At 38.4% G+C, this 23,145-nt stretch overlaps 1 protein-coding gene across 3 annotated transcripts; it reads left to right on the forward strand.

Moving 5' to 3' along the window:
- The first annotated feature begins 1,010 nt into the window (after positions 1–1,010).
- ampd2b (adenosine monophosphate deaminase 2b) lies at positions 1,011–22,449 on the forward strand. 3 transcript variants are annotated; one of them, XM_056773253.1, is made up of 19 exons: positions 1,011–1,050; positions 2,207–2,302; positions 13,066–13,184; positions 13,291–13,421; positions 13,751–13,819; positions 13,919–14,027; positions 14,790–14,976; positions 15,189–15,315; positions 15,591–15,680; positions 15,902–16,031; positions 16,192–16,386; positions 16,962–17,093; positions 17,204–17,367; positions 17,571–17,697; positions 17,978–18,141; positions 20,583–20,703; positions 21,054–21,227; positions 21,351–21,461; positions 21,569–22,449. In XM_056773253.1, exons 2-19 carry the CDS (start codon positions 2,221–2,223, stop codon positions 21,782–21,784), a joined length of 2,448 nt encoding a protein of 815 aa, XP_056629231.1. In that variant the 5' UTR covers positions 1,011–1,050; positions 2,207–2,220; the 3' UTR covers positions 21,785–22,449. The 3 variants fall into 3 exon arrangements, with proteins under 3 accessions (XP_056629231.1, XP_056629233.1, XP_056629232.1); XM_056773254.1 differs by lacking the exons at positions 1,011–1,050; positions 2,207–2,302 and adding an exon at positions 6,541–6,617; XM_056773255.1 differs by lacking the exons at positions 1,011–1,050; positions 20,583–20,703; positions 21,054–21,227; positions 21,351–21,461; positions 21,569–22,449 and adding an exon at positions 19,185–20,570 and having other exon boundaries at positions 1,060–2,302.
- Positions 22,450–23,145: the final 696 nt, after the last annotated feature.

Genomic DNA, 23,145 nt, shown 5'->3' on the forward strand with positions numbered 1-23,145 from the left:
AAATAAATGGTCAAATTAATATTAATTTATTTACTCAAATAATGTTGATATTATTCTTATATTTACATATATATATGTATACTCTGTTATTAAAAAAGGAACAGTATATAAGAAAAATGCTAAAATGCTAAATAGAAACATTTGGTACACTCTATATACTGTTTTGGATGAACAAATAAAATAAACCCACACCTTTTTTGCATGGTTTTCATGATAACAGCTTTAATTTGAATTGAATTAATTTCCTTCAGGTTGTGATAAAAGCTCAATCTTTGTATGCTTGTGCTTTTTATCCTGATTATATTAAGATGTTGACATGGTTATATGTGTGTATAGCAGTGATTCTTTATCATATGAGAGAGCAACACAAAAACCTCTGAACCCTATGGTTTTTGATGCGCACACTAATCACTAAATGCGTGCTTTTACAGGGGCTGAACTGCATTCACCTGACACTAAATTTAAACAACAATGAGTGGTTTTCCCAGCTGTTTGAATCATTAATGACTCGTTCTTGCGCTTGTGAAAAGGGAGTAGTGTGCATAACGCCCACCAGCGCCTGTGAGAGCAGGCCATTTGTCACAACATAATTCTCCTGATGAGAATTGTGCATTAGAGAGCATCAGTTATGTGAAACCTAAGTCAGCTTTCCTGTAGCTCACTGGTAAGAGCATTGTGTTAACAACGCAAGGTTGTGGGTTTGATTCTAGGGGATTGCACCTACCCAAGTATAAATGTATAGGTTAATGCAATGCAAGTTGCTTTGGATAAAAGCGCCTGCCAAATGCATACATGTAAATGTAATACTGCCACTGTGGCCTGTGAGATATTGCACAAATAAAAACACAAAAGATTGGCATTGTGCAAATAAGGGTTTGATGTATAAGCTATCCCTTTTGGTGTAGATTGTTGTCAATGTAGTTGTGCCAGTCATAGATACACTGAGACAACCAAATTTAAGATTTTTCCACACGGGGGCGCTATCCACAAGAATACGTTACAACGTCATTCCTTTAGCGGACTTTGACTGTTGCACGCTCGCTCATATAAGTAAGTAAATCCCGACGTGTCTTCAAAAATATACTGCAACTTTATATCATTCTGTTTAAAGACTGTCTATTCCACACAATCTGACAGGAATTCGTAAATATTTTACGATGGGCATAATTTTTCCGTATGTTGTAACGATATTTGCTTTTCCGATTGGACTTGGTTAGGTTTAGGGCTGCGTGTTTCAGTTAATTACAGTTTTTTCTAATAATCGTGATTTTTTTAAAGTCATACCTTACAGATAAGACACAAAATAGTTGCCAATGCCCGTGTTATTTAATTCGGGTTGTTGTACCAATATAAGTTAGTCTTCATTTTCTGGCCCTATCCCAGGGCGACGCATTTTAACCGAGCAGTTCATTCACTAGACTCACTGACCTCTGTGTTTTCAGTGTTTTGGTGGTCAGCACATACACATAAACATTCTTTTGTTATGTAAAGACCCCTTTATGTCCATTGCTGATGAGGTTCAATATATGCTGTTAACGCGGAATATAACGTACAGGCATTCTCCACAGTCAACTAAAATGGTGCTTGAGCGTTTGAAACTGGCTGTCATGTGTGCCTTTTTATACTAGAAACTCTGAATACTTGTCAACTCATTGAGTTTCGAGTCTCAGTTGTCTACATTTTTGTGTAAGTTGTTACCCATCAAACAGGCGACACAGATGTCAGCAACCTGTATCCTCTCCTTTCGTTGAAGCGTCCAGCCTGAGCTTGTGATTGGTTGATCATGTTCCCTGTCACTCTTCATCTCGTCTCACTGGCCTGCGAGAAAGACAGATGGATGCATTGCTCTACAATCACCACAAACACTATCTTCAGCCTGCATGCCGTATAGACTGTAGCCAGTAGCATCCTCATTCACTGGCTTGTTCCACCTGAATCTGTGGTTTCCATGGAAACCAAGTAGAGTGACAGCATGCAGGCTGCGTGTGGTACTGTGTGAGTGGGCACCGGGAGGTGTGGGGAGGAGCCAGTTCACCCACTGCAGCATCCAAAGAGAGGGGATTCTCTCACTCTCTCTCACACACATTGGAACATCCTAATTACTGCATTCAATGCCCCTTTCGGACTGAGCGTGACCCCTCCCTTTCTTTTCCCACTGAGGAATCTTCCGTGTTATAACCAACTAGTGTTTTGTTCGTTTCTGAAGGACCTCAATACAAAATGTCTTCTAAGCAGCCTTCAGTCAAACCCACATCTCCTTTTAGGAAGAGAGGCAGCTTGCAGTATACAGCAGCCAGTGGAGGTAAGTGTGTTTGTTATAAAAAAATATGTTTTTATAAAAATGTGTTTATGTGTATGTGTGTGTGTGTTAGGAGTGTAACAGAAAATGGATCCAATGTTGGGTACGTGTGAGAACAGATGATTTTATTTGTTATTTTACATGATTACATTTGCTTGTTAATAATATTTCATTTATTAGGGGTCTTGACATTTATGGCGTTATGCGTCAGATGTACAGTAGAGTTACAGTGCGGTGAAAACTTTCATACCTGTTGATTTAAGGGAAAGTATTCCAACCATTACAAAACCTTAATTCACAGAGGAGATTGTGTAACAAATGTTTGTCTTTTCATAAAGCATTTATGTAAATGGATGCATTTGAAAAATAGCTTCTAACCTGATATTTGTCTTTTGAGCAGAAAGAGGATGATATGCATTACACATCATTTCTGACTATAATGACATTAACTGTATAAAGCCGACCACAATGCAACAGAAACATCGGTATGAATACTTTCCTCCTTATATTCTGTCTGATTCAATTGCAAGGAAATCAAACACGCTACAGTTACAGTAGTGAGGTGTCTAGACGACATCCGCAAAATACATAAAACATAATGGTCTGTGGTCAGGCCTGCATTGCGTAAGGCTTATGTAAGATCCGATACAGAAAGCACTTCACACATCTCTTGCAAAACTGTGATTGAATTTTGCACCCGGAACACGTTTCTAACATTAAATGCTTTAAGATTTCAATGCCTATTCAGATTGTACTGCTTCCCCTGACATGGTTAAAATATTGTTATGAAAATGCATTTCTCACTGGTTGAGTGCAAAACTATACACGGATGAATTGGATGGTTGTTAGAGTTATTTTTCCTGCTGTGGCATAATTTTTGCACCCTGAGGCGTGAAATATCTCTTCACTACAGAGACGAAGTCATTATGTGAACAAAGACTCTCTTCAGGTGTTCCCACGCGTTTTGATCAATACATTTTCATGATTTCTTCGTGACTTTTCCTGGATTCGATTTACATTTAAGCATTTAGCAGATGCTTTTATTCAAAGCCAATCAAGAAAAGGGAAGTACTGCTGCAAATTCAGAGAGGCGGATAAAAAATTCAGAGAGGCGGATGAAGATTTAACAATTTCACATTGACTCCAATTGGTTAATGAATCGTCTCTCTCACACATACACAAACACACACAATTTCAATAATTCTGATAATCCAGTTAGACAAAAAAAGTCCCTAAAGTTTTTTTCAAAACCCTGAGCTATTTAATTTTTAACATTACACTTAAATTCTACAGCCATTGAATCTCTGATTTCTGAAGGTCTCGATGGGGGAGTGACTCACTCTTGACACGTTAATGGCTCTGAATGTGCAAATGAAGCCATGATTCAGAACAAAGGCATTGGTAAAACCACAGGATAAAGGAATCATCCTAAGTGGCTGTTCAGAGGAGCCCAATGAAATGTTATCTCTGACAGAATAAAAATTCTAGTGTAAAATCAAAAGTTTTCTTCTTGCCCAGTTGATGCTGTGTTAGTTCACAGTGCACTGTGACCATTTTCAGTGTAGGTGAACACTGAAATAAAGAACATTGTATTCCTCCAGATATTTTAATTAGATGTGTGACTGCTGCCTGATAAGAGAGTCAATTCAGGTCCTTTTTTGTGTCACATGGGACCCTGCCTGTGTTACATTCCAAATTGTTTAATGAAACATTTCACGACCATTCTGATAATTGTCTGTTAACTTAAAGTGATAGTTCACCCAAAAACGAAAATTCTGTCATGAATTACCCTCAAGTTGTTCCAAACCTGTAAAAATGTCTTTGTTTGGTTGAACACAAAGAACGATATTCGAAAGAATGTTAGCAACTGAGATTTCTGGGGCACCATTGACTCCCATTAAGGTGGTTGTCAGCGGTTCCTCAGAACTTTTATTTTTTAATTTTCATAATATTTTATTTCGTGTTCAAAAGAACAAAAATATATGGAGTCATTCTTTCTATGGTAGAAATATTATTAAATTTCGCATTGACATCAAATTTGCTAATGAATCATTCACCATTTTTCCATTTCTGTTCAACAGAATAATTATTTCTACTATGGTAGTCAATGGTGCCCTAGAAAGCTCAGTTGCTAACATTCTTCCAAATATCTCTCTTTGTGTTCAACCAAACAAAGAGATTTATACAAGTATGGAACAACTTGAGTTAGAGTAATTCATGACAGGATTTTCATTTTTGGGTGAACATGTTTAAGGGAATCGAATTGGCCCTTCTTAAACTACTCTCAAAGTTGCCATAGGTCAGTGGTCATTCAAAAGCAAGTGTGCAATTGGCCTTCATTTTGCTTGGTTACAGTCATCTTTCTAGCATTGAGATTAAAACTGGTCATAGTTCAGGATTCAAGCTGTCTCATAGATACACAGTGTTATGGTCTTCAGCCTTCTCTCTACCACACCTAGAACTATTGTCCTTTAAACTTTGACCCTGGTGGCACCTCCCTTTTCCTCACTGTAGTGTTGGATAGGATAGATTTTTGACTGCCTGTCCCTAGACCTCTCAGAACTATTTAGAGCTCTCTGATCAAATCAACTCAATTTCTTTTACAAGCCTCAGGGACTTCAGGTAAAAGGTAGGAAGTTCATGCGTCCTTAATGGCACACATGTTTTTGCTGCCGGATGAATCGATTAATTAGAGTCACAATATGGGCACTTGAGCTTTTTTGATTTAAGCCATTATTAATAATTGATTTGAGGAGATGAGTGTTTAGTAAAAACTAAATCAGTTAAACCTCCTAAGTAGTGATGTACGACGTTTCCTTTGAGGTAAAATCGTATAGAAACGCACAAGTATTTTGATAAATTTAGTGTTTTCTTAAATACATTCGCTTGACCTGTTGTTCGCTGGAATATCTCATCTTTCTGGCATTTAGAGAGTGATGTGTAAGTCTATGAATGTTAGTTTTTTTGTAAGGCATTATAGAATTATGAAGCTCTGTGCTCTAGAAAAAAGCTAGATATGTGCACGTCTTTGCAAGCACATTATTAAAGTTTTTTTTACAATTCTAAGACTACAGTCAATTATTTTAAGATGCAAATATAGTTTTAATTTATTTGGGATATTTATATTTATTTAGTCATACCATAATTCTCATAGTAAAATTGTGTTATTTTATAGATTTGATGAGATTGTCAATCGTGGAAAATGAATAGATAAGTGACATTCAACTTTTAAATGGTATAGTGTAAATCCATTAAGATATAATTATGCGCCGTATATCTGGCTTTTATGTAGAGTGAAATATTTTAAAATTTGCCAGTGCCATAAATCCAGTGTAAAACTGAAGAGTGCTTTCCTGGTGTCCACTAGGTGGCAAGGACGTTTTTTCAGTAAAAATACCTAAAGGCATAGTTCACCCAAAAACGAAAATTCAGTCATCGTTTACTCACCCTCAGATTGTTCCAAACCTGTATCAATTTCTTTGTTCCGCTAAACACAAAGGAAGATATTTGGAAGAATGTCAGTAACAAAACATATCATCCCCCATTGACCCCAATAGTATTTATTTTCCCCACTATTGCAGTAAATTGGGCATGAGATCTGTTAGGTTACTGATATTCTTACAAATATCTCCCTTTGTGTTTAGCAGAAAAAAGAAATGTATTCAGGAGTATTCAGAGGTGCCATTATTTAGTTTGATGAAAGAGTAGCACATCATCAAAAATATCCCTCAAAGCCCTCTTGATACAAATCATTTATACTTAATATATGCATTTGTATGTTTCTTGCTATGTTGTCCTACGGGTTCTACAAAGCATTGAAGCTCAATATTCTATTGATTCGGAGTTTAAATAAACACCCAACGTCACAATGCAAAGTGATGGTTTCGTCAGTATTAAGTAATGATAAACCCATTATCTCCTGTGTGAACAGAGCAGATCTTTGGTCTTTTGTCTGTTTCTTATATAGTTGGCATTTGTAGACAAAAACGCTCTGTTGACCTCTTCATTTGCTTTTCCGAGGGAGTCTCTTTCTCAAAACAAATCCTCCAGCATTTCGCATGCACTGCAGTCATCCCAATACGTCATAGAGGTGAAGGAAAGAGGGGGTGGAGGCAGCGTGTAGGCTCTCTGTGTCGTAAATGCAGCAGTGATGCCGATCAACTCCCCCTGCCCATAAGCCAGGGTGGTACGGTCCAGCCTTGTGTCAGAGATATTTAAATGAGAGGGGGATAACAGCGGCTAGTGCAGACAGCTGGCAGGAACCAGGAAGAAGAGGGAGGGAAGAGTAGATGCTTCGTCTCCATCAGCTGTGTTTACTGTATGTATGCGGGACATATTCAAATAGAAACAGCATGTGTGTGTGTTTGTGTGAGAGTGAATGGGATGCTTTATGTTTAGCTGGGGATGTGTGTGTTTTAGAAAGTGTTGCTTTGTGTACGTTTTCTTTCTGTCTTTATCCATCTTTCTCCTTTATGTTTGACCTGTTTTGGGCAAAATATGAATTTTAGTTTGCACATATCTTTAACTTCTCTTCCAGGTCATACCTAGGCATGTAGAAGAAGTGTATTTGTGCTCACCTCTCTCTCTTTGCATCTCTCTTTCTCTCTCTAAACCCTCAGCTGTTTCTGTCAGCTCATGTTTTTCTCTTGGGACCAATGCACGTGTGTGTGTGTGTGTGTGTGTGTGGAAGATGGTGTGTATTGATAGTCCTCTGTATTGTCCTGTTTTTGATGGTGTTGATCAGCATTGTGTAGCAATGTTTTGCACTGATGATAACTGACAGATGTTTAAATCCAGATGGACGGATGTTTAAATGAGATCTTTGTATGCAATTTCGTGTCTATGTCTGAAGCCAAAGACAACCTTTTCGAAATGATCACCAGTACATGCTGTGTTTTAGAAGTAGGTCGTAGTCATGGGATGATGATAACACGTGCCAGAGGAAAATTGACTTTGCTGTCACTGTTGAACACACCAGTAACAGATTTCTTGGTGGATATCATGGCTATACTGGTTTTGTAACCAGTGTAGTAACACTTAACCAGCATGCACTTTCTGGAGAAGCTGGCTGAGAGTTCATGGCAATGTAAACTGTTTTTTAAGCAAAGAGCAACATCACCCCACCTCACGTTTAAAGGCTGGCCTCGGAACGAGCACGTTTAACACCGTATTTTATGGGGAAACTAAACATAGGCACCAGGAATAGTGAATGTGGTTGCGATCAACCATGTGCCCTGATCTTATAAAGTCTGTACCTCCACAGTTTTGAAAGGTGCAGGACTCAAAGGAGACAGTCATTCATGCTGAATTTTCGAGTAGTATTTTGGTTTAAAGTGGAGCTACATCCTGACTAGATAGCTGACTTCATTGTGTATAAGTGCACTATGTAGGTGTTATCAACACAGTGGCAGGCTTCACCATGTGCAATTTCAAGGTTAATTTACACCTTGTCATGTTTTTCCTTGTTGTCTGTTAAAGCCCCAGTGAAATCAAAATGATAGTTATTTTCCTTTTGTTAAAAATAAGTTAGCCTTCTGGATTTGAATAAACTGATATGCTCCTACGTGCTGACAAATTTACCATTTAGAAGATATAAGCCTTCAAAACCCACAATCTTTAAGCCAACAAACAAAGGAAGACCCACAATAAACCAGGTTGCCATGGCATCATAAAGCGATCTGATTGGGATTAGTGAGGTAACTCATCCTCAACACAAATACGAGGCATAGGTCAGGGTCAGCTTTCTTCAATATCGTGTTGCCTCTTCAAATAATACATTTTGCTCTAGTGCTTCTGTTGGAAATATGAATATATTAAAACATTCCTTAATTATCTGTAATAATCAAGGGAGATGTAATATAAACAAGACTCTTGCAACCGATGGTATGGGTATTGCCCACTCAAGGATCTGATCTCACAATCATCAGCCTTGGATTTTATAAATAAAACTTTAACAAGCATTAGTGTTTCATTCTGATATTGCACATCTTTAGTAGATTTGCCCTCGCTATATTGTCCGTTTTTCTTTTTGAGAGAAAGCATTCAAAGTAAATGACTTGTTAAGCATGCCACTATCTAAGACAAGGGCCTATCAAGCCGTGACCTTCAACCCCACCATCGGCCCATATTGTATTGCTGTTCTATTCTCACGAATGTGTATCATTCCACACAGATCATCATTTTTGAACATATGTCATTATAAACCAGAATTGGTCTATAATATTTAATATTTAGAATCTTGCCTTGTTTTGTTATTGTGCAACACCATGGTTTAAGGCAAGCTCAGCTGTAGCTGACAGTCAAAGAAAGAGGTTAGCCACTCTGACTGCATTCGACTGTTTTTCTGCCTTGCCGGTTATGTGATGATCTTGTGTATGAAGTAGGTGGTCATTATGTAACTACAGAGCCTGAAACTCCAAAAATAACACATATAATTAGAAGATTATACACAACCCAGTGAATTTATCATCAACCTTCCATGTTGACTTTGGTGTGTTCCACACACGTTTACCTCACTGTATAAATAAGAACAAGTTGTGCTGTCAGGACCACTGTCATCAAATATTTAAACAATAGCATATTTTTAGGGTAGGCGGAATGAAACTGTTCTGGGCGAACTCTCCGCCCGTCCATGCAGCCTTGCATGGACAGAGCGGGAGCGCAGCAATACATGTCCCCACCACCTGAGGAACCAGAACAGTTCATGATGCGTAACAGGATTAAATTACATGATGCGAAAGATATAGGCAGATATGGAGGAGATGGGGATGGAGGTGGGTTTTGAGTGCAGCACGATTAAGCAGCTGATAAGTCGCAAAGAAAGGCAACTTAAATAGGACGCATTCTAGTGTGTGTTGTATGACTACTCGTGACCTGCTAGAACTAACACTACACTTGATTTTCTTTAGCTATTTGCAATAAACCGGAACAGAAACAGATTTATTAAAACAAATCTTGATTTATATATTTTTTATTATGACATTCATAGATTAACTACACATGCACATATAAATGTATACAAACTCATTTTGCTATACTATGGAGTTTCTTGTTTTAAAATGTTTAAGTCTTATGTCTGCTTTAAAGCAGTAGTTCACCTTCTAAATGAAAATTCTGTCATAATTTACTCGCCTTCTTGTCATTTCAAACCTGTATGACTTTCTTCTGCAGAATAAAAAAGAAGATATTTTGAAGAATGTTGTGAACAGTGTTAACTGTGCTGTTCTGTTACCAACATGTTCCAAATATCTTCTTTTGTGACATAACTATGTCTTCAGACCTTACATAATGAAGCGTCATGTTTTTATTACCTTAGAAGGAGCAATGTTTATCTACATACATCACAGGTCCCATTGATTGATGGAATTCGCAATGTTGTTTCTACAGTAGCCCTAAACTGCTCTATTGCACATTTCATAAATACGTTATCTATTTTGGCAAAGATGCGAGAACATGACAACATCTTAGTCCTGTGTCAGCTGCCATAGTGCTTCGAAGGGGTGGGGTGAAGTAAGCCGATTGGTGCAATTCGCTAAATTTCATACACTGGACCTTTAATTTACCTGCAGTGATTATCTGGAGGTATAGGGCAAGTGTGAAAGGAAAAGAGCGTGTGATTATTATGTGCGAGAATGAATTTGAGCGCATGTGGCTTTAGGTGTGTCTCCCGCTGTGTCTGTCTGTGTGTGTGCTAATGAACTGTCATTGTCGTAATTTGTTCACCCATCTGGGGTTGTGAAAAGGCCACACTAACTGAAGCATTTATGTAATGTCCTAGATTATCCTTTTATTATTAGCTTCAATAAATTCACTGATACACAAGTTGTACATTAACTTTGACCAACAGAGTAAAACAATTAACTGTAGAGCCTTTAGACTATATATCCCCATTTTCACTGTCGGAAAACCTATCTTAAAGCTGCAATTCGTAATTTATTTAGGTTAAAAACAAAAATTTGAAGTGCATACCGTAAAATCAGTATGTAAAAGTACTGTGTTGGCTTAGACCATTTAGAAACAGCTCGTAATTCCTATCATGATCCGAAACACCGCTAGGTGTCTACAAATAGTTTTACAAATAGTCTGTGCATATTCTGCATATGCTGGTCTAAAGTGTATATTTTTAGTTTGTGAGAAGATATTTCGGTTTTACCATCTCTGTTATAAACTCAAATGAGCATAAACTAGAATGAGTTTGTATAATATGACACCATTCCAGTAGCTCCAGTCAAAACATTCAGGCAAACCATACTTTCAATTATTCAGTTCTGCTCCTCCAGTCTGTGTTTGATAATTACACGGCAGCAGTCAGTAACTAGTACTTCAGTTTAAGCAGAAAGAGGACGATCCCTGCTTTTCACTGGGAGAATGTACAGTACATAACACCACATGTCAAAATCTTGAGACATTGTTATAGAGAGTATGAATAGGGTTCATGGTATAGACCGTTTCATCGGTCTTAACTGCAGTTAACTTCCGGTCTGTGTTTGTCTAGTGTCTAACTATTAATATTTTATTGTATTTATGTTAATATTAATTAATAGTATTATCTATTGTTTAATAATTTGATTAAATGGACTATTTGTAAAGTTTCGTTGGACGTTCATCTTATCAAATAAACAATTTGTTGAATGGGTCCTGTAGTTTTGATGCATTTATAGAAACCATATGGTACATTGACATCTAGCGGTTGAGCTTGGTATCGCAGTCTAAATTCAAAATATTGGACAGACAAGTTTAGCCAAGTAACGGTTCTTCTAGGTTTCTATTGCTTGTTATGAGAAATAATCTACAGGCACTCTCTTATTTGTGAATGTGTGCCGGAAGTTAAAGTAAATGTTGCGATTGTCTTCTCCGTATTGTGACGTATATCCGAGTGAAACAGGTTCTGAAATTTGAAAAACGTTTGGTGGGACTTCATGTCGCCCTCCGCTAATTGTTTGTATCGTTTGAAGTTGGCATGATACACCACCCGTACCCATTGGACAGTCGGTATAGTCCTACCTCTTTTTCAGGCATTACGTCTTGAAGTGAAGAGTTGTTGTTTAGAGGGGAAGTAGAGGTTTATGTTTTTGATTAAAGATTACAACTGCAAATTAATTTCACAAAAATAATGATGTACATGGAAAACAGTCCACAAAAGTGCACATGCGCAGTTACATTTGTTTGTTTTCTCTTTGAAATCGTCTATAACCTATAATTGTATGATATATTGATTGTGATAGTAAGATGAAAAGACCTTCTAAACATCCCCCATAATGCTAAATTTAGCTTTTCATCTAAAGCCAAACTGTTCATGATAAACTCTGATGAATATGTCAATAGACCAACAGCTGAGCTGATCACATGATCTCAGGATGATTTCAGGACTAGGAAACGGCTGTTATCTGTATAATAACAGTCTCCACATTGCACAAGTACAGCGAAGGGGCCATAGAGGTTTGCTCTGAAATGCAGATAACATTGGTGTTAAAGTCTGATTCATCACATCTGCAGATCAGCAGGAAGTGTTTTTGACAACAGCTCGGTTTGTTTACTGTGATCCCTCATGGTGGGAAAGAGTGTCCAAGTGTCTGCAGTGCAGGGGCTAGACATCACTGCTTTATTATTCAATAGGCTTATCAATATTTGATCATACGTCAGAGTTTAGGAAGACTGAAATCACACACGGGAACAAGAGCAGATGGTTGGAGCTTCTCTTACAGTGAAAGTGTTTGACTCCATGTGAGAGTCAAAATTGTCAATATCTGTAAGTAAATGTGCATTGTCCAATCAAGCATGACTATTGCTGTTCCTTTTAATTAAGTTAAAATTTTTCAGAGTTAAAGTATTTAGGGGCTTTACAGAGAGTATAATCTGGTTACATTCCCATCTGTTCAAGTATTACATAATATAGGTTTGTATAGATGGTTTCAAGGCAACAACATAAACATTACTGCACAAACGCACTTTTGTGGCCCAAACTTCACTTCTGGTACACATCCGCAAAGAATAGAGTCCCTGTTGATTATTTCTGATATAAAGCAATAGATATAAACAAGTAAATTACATTAGCAAGTACGTTAAAAGTATGTCTAGCCAGTATTATTTTGGGTCCCCAGTTGAGGAACCGTTACTTGGCTAAACTTAAATGTGACAAAGTTACACAACATAATTAATACAATTATTGTACACTCAAATAATAATATACATAAATGATATTTAGATAAATTTAAAAAATAAATAATCGTTATACTATTAGCCATAGCCTGATGATCAACAAACAGACTGAAAGTTAACTTCCGACCTGGCATGTGTGTCCGACGGAACGTCTTTATACAGAATTATACATATTATACATGTATATAAACCTTAGCAGCTTAGCAACACCCTGGCAACCACCCGCAATCTCTTTATACCATAGAAGTGACTTGCACTGGATGTTGATCCACTTGTTCACCGCTTTTTACTTTTACTAGAATCAAATCTAGATTCTTTTCATTATTGTCAAAATTTATGCTTACACATAGACTTGCACACACACAAACACTAATGCCCTACAACCTGAATGCTCTATTGTCTTGTAAGGCAAACAGCTGCAGATCTTCATCAGCATTCTCTTCTCTGACCCTGCCCTTCTCTCTGGACAGCAGAAAAACAACGCTAGCATTGTTAAACCACAATATTTTGCCATAAAAACTTTTTCTCGGCACTTGGTTTGCACACTCAAATAGTCTTAAGTCATAGTTTTAAAAACAACAATCTTATTTTCCTTATCTTTCTACCAGATCTCCGTGGCCGACATCTCCTTACAGCCCAGCATTCTCTGCCTGGCAACCCTGTAACCAAGCACGGCTACATCGACCTGCGTACATCCATGGATGGCAAATACAAAGAGATTGCAGAGGTACACAAAACAGCAGATTATGCACTCTGAGACACGATGCTGTACATTTCAGTCATTCATGTAAGTGCACGATTGTGTGTATATTTACGATTGTGTGTGTGTTTAGGAGCTGTTCTCTCGCAGCATGGCAGAGAGCGAGATGCGCAGCGCTCCGTATGAGTTCCCTGAGGAGAGTCCCATCGAGCAGCTGGAGGAGAGGCGGCACAGACTTGAGCGGCAGATCAGCCAGGACATCAAGTAATGAATCATTCACTATTTATTTCTGCTTGATTTCTGAAAATACAAGCACATTAATAGGCAATTATAATTCTGTCATTTCATTCTTAATGTTACAAAAGAAGATATTTTGAAGAATGTGCTAGCCAAACAACACTGACACCCATTGACTTCTATTGTATGAACACAAAACCACTAAGAAATTTCTCAAAATATCTTTTTGTGTCAGATAGACAGAATTTTTGAATGATGACAGAATGTTTATTTTTGTATGAACTATCCCTTTAACTCCTATATTAAACACTCACTGTTGACCGCTGATAAACCGTCAGTTTGTTTTGTGTCTTCAGGTTTGAGCCTGATATCCTGCTGCGAGCCAAACAGGAGTTCATGAAAACAGACAGCGCGACAGATTTAGAGTGAGTCTTCAATATGTTTTGTGATTATTAATAACACACTCTTGTGTGTCTAGATAGTATCACATAATATCAGCAAACTAAATGTCATCTCTTTTACAGATATATGAAAGAACAGAGCCAGGTGCCCACAGAACCCTATCCAGAGAGAGAACACGTCCCCGAGAGGGAGTATCAGAGAGTTAGCATCTCTGGAGAGGAGAAATGTGGGGTAGCGACAGTTCCTGTTTTTCACTCATTTCTGTTTTGTTTGGAAAAAGATGTTGTTGACATTATTAAGCAGACAAACTAAAGCTCATAGGGAGAACACATGCACGACACACAAGTACGGTGAGCAGCACCAAAGAGACATTTAACCTTAAATTGAAATCGCCATTTAAATGGTTTTATGTTATATAACATTTGATCTATGCCTTATTTATGTTGTAGTTGGAATGGACTAAATAACGAATAGTTTTTACGAGCTAAAATATAGAAAAATATATAAGGCCCGATTCTAAAACCGCTTGGAAAACGCGAGCTGCATTGCATTCTCCTTTTTCCAAAGCGTCTGGAGTTTTCGCTCTCCTGGCATCTGTCGTCGCTTAGCAGCCATGGGCCACGATGGCTGTTGAGACGAGGAGGTATAAACAAAGGATTTATGGATGATATGAACTGAAAATACTTTGCTATAACTCTGCTACTAGATTTAGTTATGCTGTGATCATCTGTGTCTCCATTTTCATTGAGTTTGTCTATATTGGCTGGTTGGTTCTTGTCTCATGACCTGCAGTGCGCTTGTTTTTTCAGGCGCATCACAACCGTGGCGCCCCCTATAAAAGGCGCAAAATGTGAATCGGGCCTAAAAGTGTTTCATTCCGTTATTATATCCCAGTTACACACCACTATTCAGTGGTGTCCAACTTTGTCCCGCACAAACAGATTACCTTTCTCACAATTTTTTTATTCCGTTCTTTTCTCGTATACTAACTAGGTCCCATTTACTGATCTACTGGATGCTGCTAAATGTGTAGTCAAAGCTCTGTTCATCAGAGAGAAGTACGTCTCTCTCTCCATGCAGAGCTTCTGCAGAACCACGACACGTTACCTGCAGGAGTTGGGTGACCGGCCTCTGGACATTAACACCTATGGGGAGATGCCTGAATCCGCTGTATGTGCAGGTGGGTGTAACCAAAACTTTCTCTCTGAAATATTAAAGAAAGACTGTAAAACTTAAAGTAAAACGTTTTTTTGTCTCATTCAAAACACTACAAATCAGTTTTTCTTTAGGCGTATTTCAGTAGAAATTTGCTGTTTGCATTATGAGTTTTTAAGAACCGTTTCAACACAAAGCAGCTGATTATATCTGTGATCGCTTGTGCATTTTCCACAGATGCAACCGTCCACCCGCCTGTTTCAGAAACCCACCCTTACGAGTGTCTAGACCCTGCAAACATGCCCCCAGGCTTAGGCTACACTTGCAAAATGGTGGACGGTGTTGTTCATGTATACACGCATGAGTAAGAATTTTGTGTTGTTTACACACTGAACTAACGTTGTCAGCTGAACAGAGGCAAACAATTTTTATATAATTCAACATTTTTATTTATTCCATTTGTTCTACATTATTTATTCAATGTAAAGCACATTGGTCAACAACTCTTATTTGGACTTGTGCTTTGCAAATAAACTGACATTGACATGTATATTTTATAGTTCTAAGTAAAAGCGACTTTTCAGTGACGTGTTTTTAGGATTGTTGTTTTATTTTCATTTGAACTTGTTTCTTCATCAGTTCCTCAGAACTGGATCTGCCATACCCTGACCTGCAGGAATACATAGCTGATATGAATATGATGATGGCTCTCATCATTAACGGGCCTGTGTAAGTTCTGCTCAGTCGATCTGTTCTGTTCTTAGCCACCAGCATGTTATGGAGATGATGAATAAATTATCACTTGAAAGGGGATTCTGTAAGCGAGAAATCGTCACTGTGTGAATTAATGTGCTTTATTGAAATCCTCTCGACTGACTTCAATATAAACTTGGAAATTTGAACAAATTTGTGCCATACTGTCAATTCCTGATCAGAGAATTTTCCAACAGGAAATCTTTTTGCTATCGCCGGCTGCAGTACCTGAGCTCCAAGTTCCAGATGCACATTCTGTTAAATGAGATGAAAGAGTTGGCGGCACAGAAGAAAGTGCCTCACAGAGATTTCTACAACATCAGGAAGGTTGTCTCTCTATTAAAATCTTTATTTGAAAATCTTTATTTGTTTCTTGGACCAGACAGTAACACCATTTTAAATATTAAATATTATCCATGAAACCCCTCTGTAATGTAATTCGCGCTCTTGATCTTTCAGTCTGACTGTTTTCTTTCTTGTTCTTCAGGTGGACACTCACATCCATGCCTCCTCCTGTATGAATCAAAAGCACTTGTTGCGTTTTATTAAAAGAGCCATGAAGAAGTATCCAGGTGAAATCGTCCATGTTGAACAGGGGCGGGGACAGACCCTAAATGAGGTGTTTGAAAGCATGAATCTAACAGCCTTTGATCTCAGCGTAGACACTCTGGATATGCACGCGGTAAGAACTGCAGAAGCTGTTACATAATAAGTAGAAGTGAAAGACTAATAGCAATAATTCTCATGACAACATTTTTTAAAATGCAGTGAGAAAAATAAAAACTACAAATACATAAACATACAAAATAAAAGGAGACCAAAAAGCATGTAGAGTATAAAGAGAAGAGTTTAACCTGTTGCACACAACTTAGATGTAAAGCAAATATCTGGTGGGATTCCAAATTTCAGTGGGCTTGTGTGGGATCTGTGTCACACCAAAAATATGTTGCACAAGCTCAGTGGGTTTACACTTGAGCTAGAACTTAAATAAACACGCTTATGAATGGACTGTTGTTCACTATTATATACTCTGTTGCTATATAAAGGTGCACACAGTTTAATCGGCCCATAAACCATAATGACATGGCAAACTTTAATGAAAGAAACTATTTTTAAAATCATTTTGTATGAGGAAAAATAAATATGGATAAAAATAAAGTTGGATAAAAATTATTTTTTGAAAAGCGCGTTTTGGAGAAACCCTCAGTCAACTGTATATAATAATTAACATGCATATATACGTACTCTTTTTCACAGGACCGTAACACATTCCACCGCTTTGATAAATTCAATTCCAAGTACAACCCCATTGGAGAGTCTATCCTCCGAGAAATCTTTATCAAGACAGACAACCATGTTGAGGGGAAATACTTTGGGCACATAGTCAAGGTATCAGCTTTTCTTTAATAACAAACTGTTGGTCTCAAATTTGGGATACAGTAAAATGTTGCCATTGAATGTGCGCCCCCTGCTGATCGTTTTTTGTTGGTGTGTTTCAGGAAGTGATGGCTGACCTGGAGGAGAGCAAGTATCAGAATGTTGAACTGCGTCTCTCCATCTACGGCCGATCCGGAGATGAGTGGGACCAACTGGCTAAGTGGGCTGTCAGACACAAAGTCTATTCAGATAACGTGCGCTGGCTGGTGCAGGTGCCAAGGCTATTGTGAGTAGTCTATTTATTATAAAATCTATATAATTTAAAGGGGGAAGTATTATTCGATACTGTATCTCAGACCTGGTTATTTTGTTTGTCAATTTGTGGTTTCTATGTTTGATCTACAAATGAAACTAAAAACTATGGTTAAATTATAGTTCTATAAAACTTAACAAAAGACACATAAGTAACATTTTTTCCCTCCTCTATAGTGATGTGTACCACACCAAAAAGCAGCTATCTAATTTCCAGCAGATGCTAGAGAACATTTTTATGCCTCTGTTTGAGGTCACCGTTCTCCCCAGCAGTCATCCAGAGCTGCATCTATTCCTGCAACATGTAAGTTTACTGTGTTGGTGTTTATTCGTGAACAAAAGCGAGTGTAGAAAAGTATGTTTTTATATAGATAAGACGCATAAATATCAGAGTCATGAGAGTGAAAATGACCGTATAATGCGTGAGGGTTGCATAGGATAAGACAGAAATTACTAAATGAAAAGTAACTGGTTGAGAAATCAAGGGTGTGACACCCAGTAAAGTGACACAATATAGTTGAAATAGATTTTCCTTAAAATAGTTTTCAGTGGTTTTATGTAAACTAAGTTGCTGTGCTCCTCAGGTTGTTGGGTTTGATAGTGTGGATGATGAATCTAAACCAGAACATCACATCTTTAACCTGGACAGCCCAAAACCTGGAAACTGGACGGAGGAGAATAATCCTCCATACTCCTACTATCTGTACTACATGTATGCCAATATGACTGTACTCAACCACCTGCGCAGGTACTTGCTACAACATAGCACACCTTGCTTTACACACTTACTTACTAAGACCTGTTACTCCAAGGAAGAGCATAGGCCACTGACAATATTTCTCCACCTTGTCCTGTTCAGCTTCTCCATATCTTGCCATCTGTAGCCAGCTCTTTCCATCTCGGCTGTGACACTCCAGGTGTTTCTTGGTCTTACTCTACCACGTTTGCCCTGTGGGTTCCACTGCAGGGCTTGGTGTGTGATGCCATTCTTCGGTTTCCGCAATGTGTGCCCAATCCATCCTCATTATTTCCACTTCCATTGCAGGCTGCTCTGCTGTTTCCCACAGCTATTTGTTTCTTATTTTCTCAGTCCATCTGATGTTGAAAATGCGTATAAGGCGTTCAAGAGGTTTTTTGTTGTTTTCCACGTCTCAGCTCCATAGTGGAGTATGGTTTATGCTTGAGTTGAATAGTCGTATTTTTGTCTTGAGTGTGATGTTACTTGTTCTCCATATGGCCCCCATCATGCCAAATGCTTCTTTTGCATTGCCTATTCTCCTCTTTACATCTTCTTATGATCCCCCATCACTTGCTACTTCACTTCCCAGGTAGATGAAGGAGTTGACATGCTCTAGTGGTTGATGGTTAACCATCAAGCTGGTCAACATCTTTATATTTGCCTTGAGCACTTTGATCTTCTGTATGCTAATGCGAAGACCTGTCTCGGCTGCCTTCTGTTCTCCCTCACTCAATTTCTCTTGCATTTGTTGGTGATCATGGGACAGTAATGCGATATCGTCTGCGAAGTCTAGGTCGTCCAGTTGTGTGAACACAGTCCACTGGATCCCATTTCGCCAGTTGTTTTTGGCTTGCCTCATGATCCAGTCGACCACTAAAAGGAATAGTAGTGGGGAAAGTAAGCATCTTTCCTTACTCCTGTTGTGATGTGGAAAGCTTCTGTCAGATGGCCCTCATGTATGATTCTACATTGCATTCCCAAATAGGTGTTCTTAATGATGGTAATGAACTTCTTGGGTACTTTTACCAGATGGCCTTCTTTCCATTCTCAAGGCAGGTCTTCTTCCTACCAGATCTTACCAAACAGGCCATAGAGTATTTTGGAGGATGTTTCTACATCTGCTTTAAGAGCTTCTGCCTGTATACTATCTGGACCTGGTGCCTTGTTGTTCTTGGAGAGCATGGTGGCTTTTTTGATCTCTGCTTTGGTTGGACGACTGCAGTCAATTGAAAGGGGGACTTCTGCAGGTAGGATGTTTGCTCTTACTGCCGCAGATGGTTGGTTCAGTCTGTGTGAGAAATGCTCGACCCACCTCTTCAATTGCTCTTCGTGTGTGTTCAATATCCTCCTCCCTTATCCTCAACTGGGTGGTTCCCTCTCTGGTATTGTTTGGTCAGCAGTCGGTTGTTGTCATAGAGAGCTTTGATGATATTCTGCCTTGCAGCTTCCTCCGCTTCCGCTGTAAGCTTGGCTACAAATTTTCTCTTAACTCTCCTAGCGCTCCTTTTTACCTTCCTGTCTGCTCTGCTATATGTTTCCCCAGCTATTTTCTTAGCTGCTCTTGTTTTGCAATTATTTATTACATCCTTTTGTTTCTTCTTTTCCTGTATTCTGATCAAGGTGTCAGGTGAAAGGTATTCCTGATGATTTCTTTTCTTGGTCCCAACTGATGCTTCGCAGGCACCTTTAAATGCTTCCTTCACTTGCTGCCAGTGGTTTTCTATAGTTCTGGGTTCCTCTTCCCTTTCTTTTAGTGCTGTTAAACGGTTTCTAAGTTCTGTTTGAAAATCTGTTTGTTTGTCTTTGATTTAAAATGAAGACACATTGTAGCGCTTGCCTATTGAGGTGCTGTTGTGGTGTTTTTTCAACTTAAGTCTTAAGTTAGCTACCACGAGATGGTGGTCAGTGCCCCAACATCTTGAATGCCTCTCCTAAATCTCTTAGAGATACAGAAATGGTCTATTTGGTTTGTGTATTCATGTCAGGAGAAACCCAAGTTACCCTGCTGGCATCTTTTGTGAGGAAAGAGGCTTCCACCAATGACAAGGTTGTTGTTAGCGCAGTAGTTAGCAAAGAGTTCTCCATTCTCGTTCATCGCTCCAAGGCCATGCCTTCCCATCACTTGTTCAAAGCCGGTGTTGTCGGTGCTGCCCACCCTTGCGTTTCCTACAATATGCATTGAACCCACATTCCATGTTCCCATTTTTATGATAGATTTAGGATTTAGAAGTTTCCACCCTGAGGCTTCCTGCCGGCTTTGACTACAGGTCTTAATGCCCCTGTATGACACCTTGCTTTACTGCATTACTGAAATATACTCTTACCTTGCTTTACTGAGTATATTTTAGTAATTCAGAAAAATCTTTTTTTTTTTAATTTATGGAGATATTTTTGAGATATTTTTTACCCAGCTCCAAGGCTGCACTTAAGTCTGCTGTTCTTTCCAACAGGCAAAGAAACATTAATACGTTTGTATTACGGCCACATTGTGGAGAGGCAGGGCCTATTCACCATCTGGTGTCTGGATTTATGCTGTCGGAGAATATTTCCCATGGTCTGCTTCTGAGAAAGGTAAAGATACTCTGTATATTTAAACAGATAATTGCAAGTTAGTTTAAGTTTCTAATGCATTCATATTCTTTATTTATGTTGTTTGTGGCAGACGAATTACAGTATGCGCTAGTATCTTTCCATTGCAACTTTCTAAACTATTTACTGGCTTTTAAACAGCAATATCACTTCGCCAACTTTAACCTTTAGGGAACTGAATTTACTCTGGGTTATGTACCATACCAGATCAGTTTACATGTCATATCTGTCACATTCTTTTACACTAGTCGCAGCTAATTCATGTTTCGTATCTACAGAAAGAAGTTCACTAATGAGAAACTTAGATTGAAATGTGTGTGTAATTTCCTCAGGCTCCTGTACTGCAATACCTGTATTACCTGGCTCAGATTGGCATCGCCATGTCGCCACTCAGCAACAACAGTCTCTTCCTCAGTTACCATCGAAATCCGCTGCCCGAGTATCTGTCGAGGGGTCTCATGGTGTCCCTGTCCACCGATGACCCACTGCAGTTCCATTTCACAAAGGTAACAAATCGTACCTGATGGAAAACCAGACTGAACTTAACTTTAATAATAGATTGAATATTACTCATACTGTAGGTTTGTTGACTTTTGTAAGATGTCTGTAACGCAGTATGTTTGTTCCAGGAGCCTCTTATGGAGGAGTACAGTATTGCTGCGCAGGTGTGGAAGCTAAGCTCCTGTGATATGTGCGAGCTGGCCCGAAACAGCGTGCTCATGAGTGGATTTTCTAACCAGGTACTCCACGTGTTACATTATTTTTTAGATTGTTGTCAAGACTCTCAACAAGGAAGCTCAGTGTCCAATAGGTCAGTGTGACATGCATCCAAACGTTCTTTGTCCAGGTGAAGCGGTGCTGGCTGGGACCGCATTACCTGCATGAGGGACAGGAAGGAAATGACATCAGTCGCACCAACGTTCCAGACATCCGTGTGGCGTATCGCTTCGAGACGCTGTGTGAGGAGCTGAATCTGATAACTCAAGCCGTGCAGTCAGAGGAGCTGGAGATAGGTGAAGATCAGGGTCTCCTGTGCATGGGTGCAGGACAGGCCAGTTGTTAGGGTGTCGTAATCTTTCAATTATTAAACCAGTGTAAGTGAAAGGTGAATCAGGGAAATGTTGACCAGTCGTATTAGGTTTGAACCCACATGTGTTCAGCAAAATACCCTGTTGAGAAAAAAAGAGAAAAGATGAATTTACACCAGAAAATGACAATATTGTCTTCAAAAAAGCATGTTTCACAATATGAACTTGAACATACACCTAGCTAAGAAAGAACTAGCTGTGCCTCAAGAAAACGAGGACTGAGTCAATCGTCAGGAAACCTCTGTTACTGAGGACATTCCACCGTCCATAATCTCAAATCCAGTATCAAAAGGATTTACAACCTCAAGAAAAATGAGGTTTGTGTAAACATTTGTGTAGATTGAACAATAATAGCCATATGCATTCTTTGGCTGCTATCTTTACCATGAAACATTGTCATCATAGACTATTATTCTCATTTATATTCTTGATTTTAATAGTTTATATTTTAATGTGTTTATTATTGTGGTATTATTTCTTTCTAGTGGTGCATCCTTTGTGTCAGTTGGCCATTTATATGTGTCTGTAATAGAAAATCATTAGTGCTATTTATTGTAAATCAGACGTAATAATATCAAAGTGAAGTTTATTTTTTCTGATGTATTCTATATCTCAAAAATTAAAACATCAACATTCTGGATGTTCTTGCGTGGATGTTTTCTTAATTTATCATGATATGATTTGAGTGAATAACTTCAACAATTTGTGTATTCTGCATTTTTTACTTTTATATTGCACAAAATACATCTCAATTTATTAATTTAAATGTTTTATCCCACACTACCTTGAAATCAAACCTATGAACCTGAGCTACAGGAACGCTATATACTATAAAAATAAGGGTCTACCTTTATAGTTTCTGACATTGTATAGATTACTTGGCATTACCTTTGAAACAACAACATTAATCCTAATCTCCCAGTGAGAGACCCCATAGCCTGGGAAGCCTGACAGATCCTCATCTCTGTTCTGACCTTGTAACAAAGACACAGGCCTTCATTGTGTTATGTACTTTGGATCACCTTTTGTTCCATGTACCTCGTGACTCTCTAGTGTTACAGCTGGGCCAGTAAATTCTGCTGGATATCTTGAGTTTCATCGTCTCAACATTTGCGATGACTTCGAGAGGTTGTCTTGAAATCACTTCACATAAAAACAATTGATATTGGGCAGAATGTTTTGTCCATATTATTGTAAAATAGTTTTTTGTGATCATTTGTTTATGTGATGATGTAAATGATATGTATTTACTATTGTAACACTTGTAATTAAAAAACAAAACTTTAAAAAACGTTATTTTTGAACGACCATTAAGAAATAAGATAATGCTACGAAA

The sequence above is a fragment of the Triplophysa dalaica genome, chromosome 18, assembly GCF_015846415.1.
Source record: "Triplophysa dalaica isolate WHDGS20190420 chromosome 18, ASM1584641v1, whole genome shotgun sequence".
Taxonomy (NCBI): domain Eukaryota; kingdom Metazoa; phylum Chordata; class Actinopteri; order Cypriniformes; family Nemacheilidae; genus Triplophysa; species Triplophysa dalaica.

Excerpts from the sequence above, each read along its gene's own strand:
- ampd2b (XM_056773253.1), top strand. The coding sequence starts at position 2,221 with ATGTCTTCTAAGCAGCCTTCAGTCAAACCCACATCTCCTTTTAGGAAG. Across the intron at positions 13,422-13,750 it reads CAGATCAGCCAGGACATCAA|GTTTGAGCCTGATATCCTGC; the intron begins GTAATGAATCAT and ends TTGTGTCTTCAG. Across the intron at positions 20,704-21,053 it reads ATGGTCTGCTTCTGAGAAAG|GCTCCTGTACTGCAATACCT; the intron begins GTAAAGATACTC and ends TAATTTCCTCAG.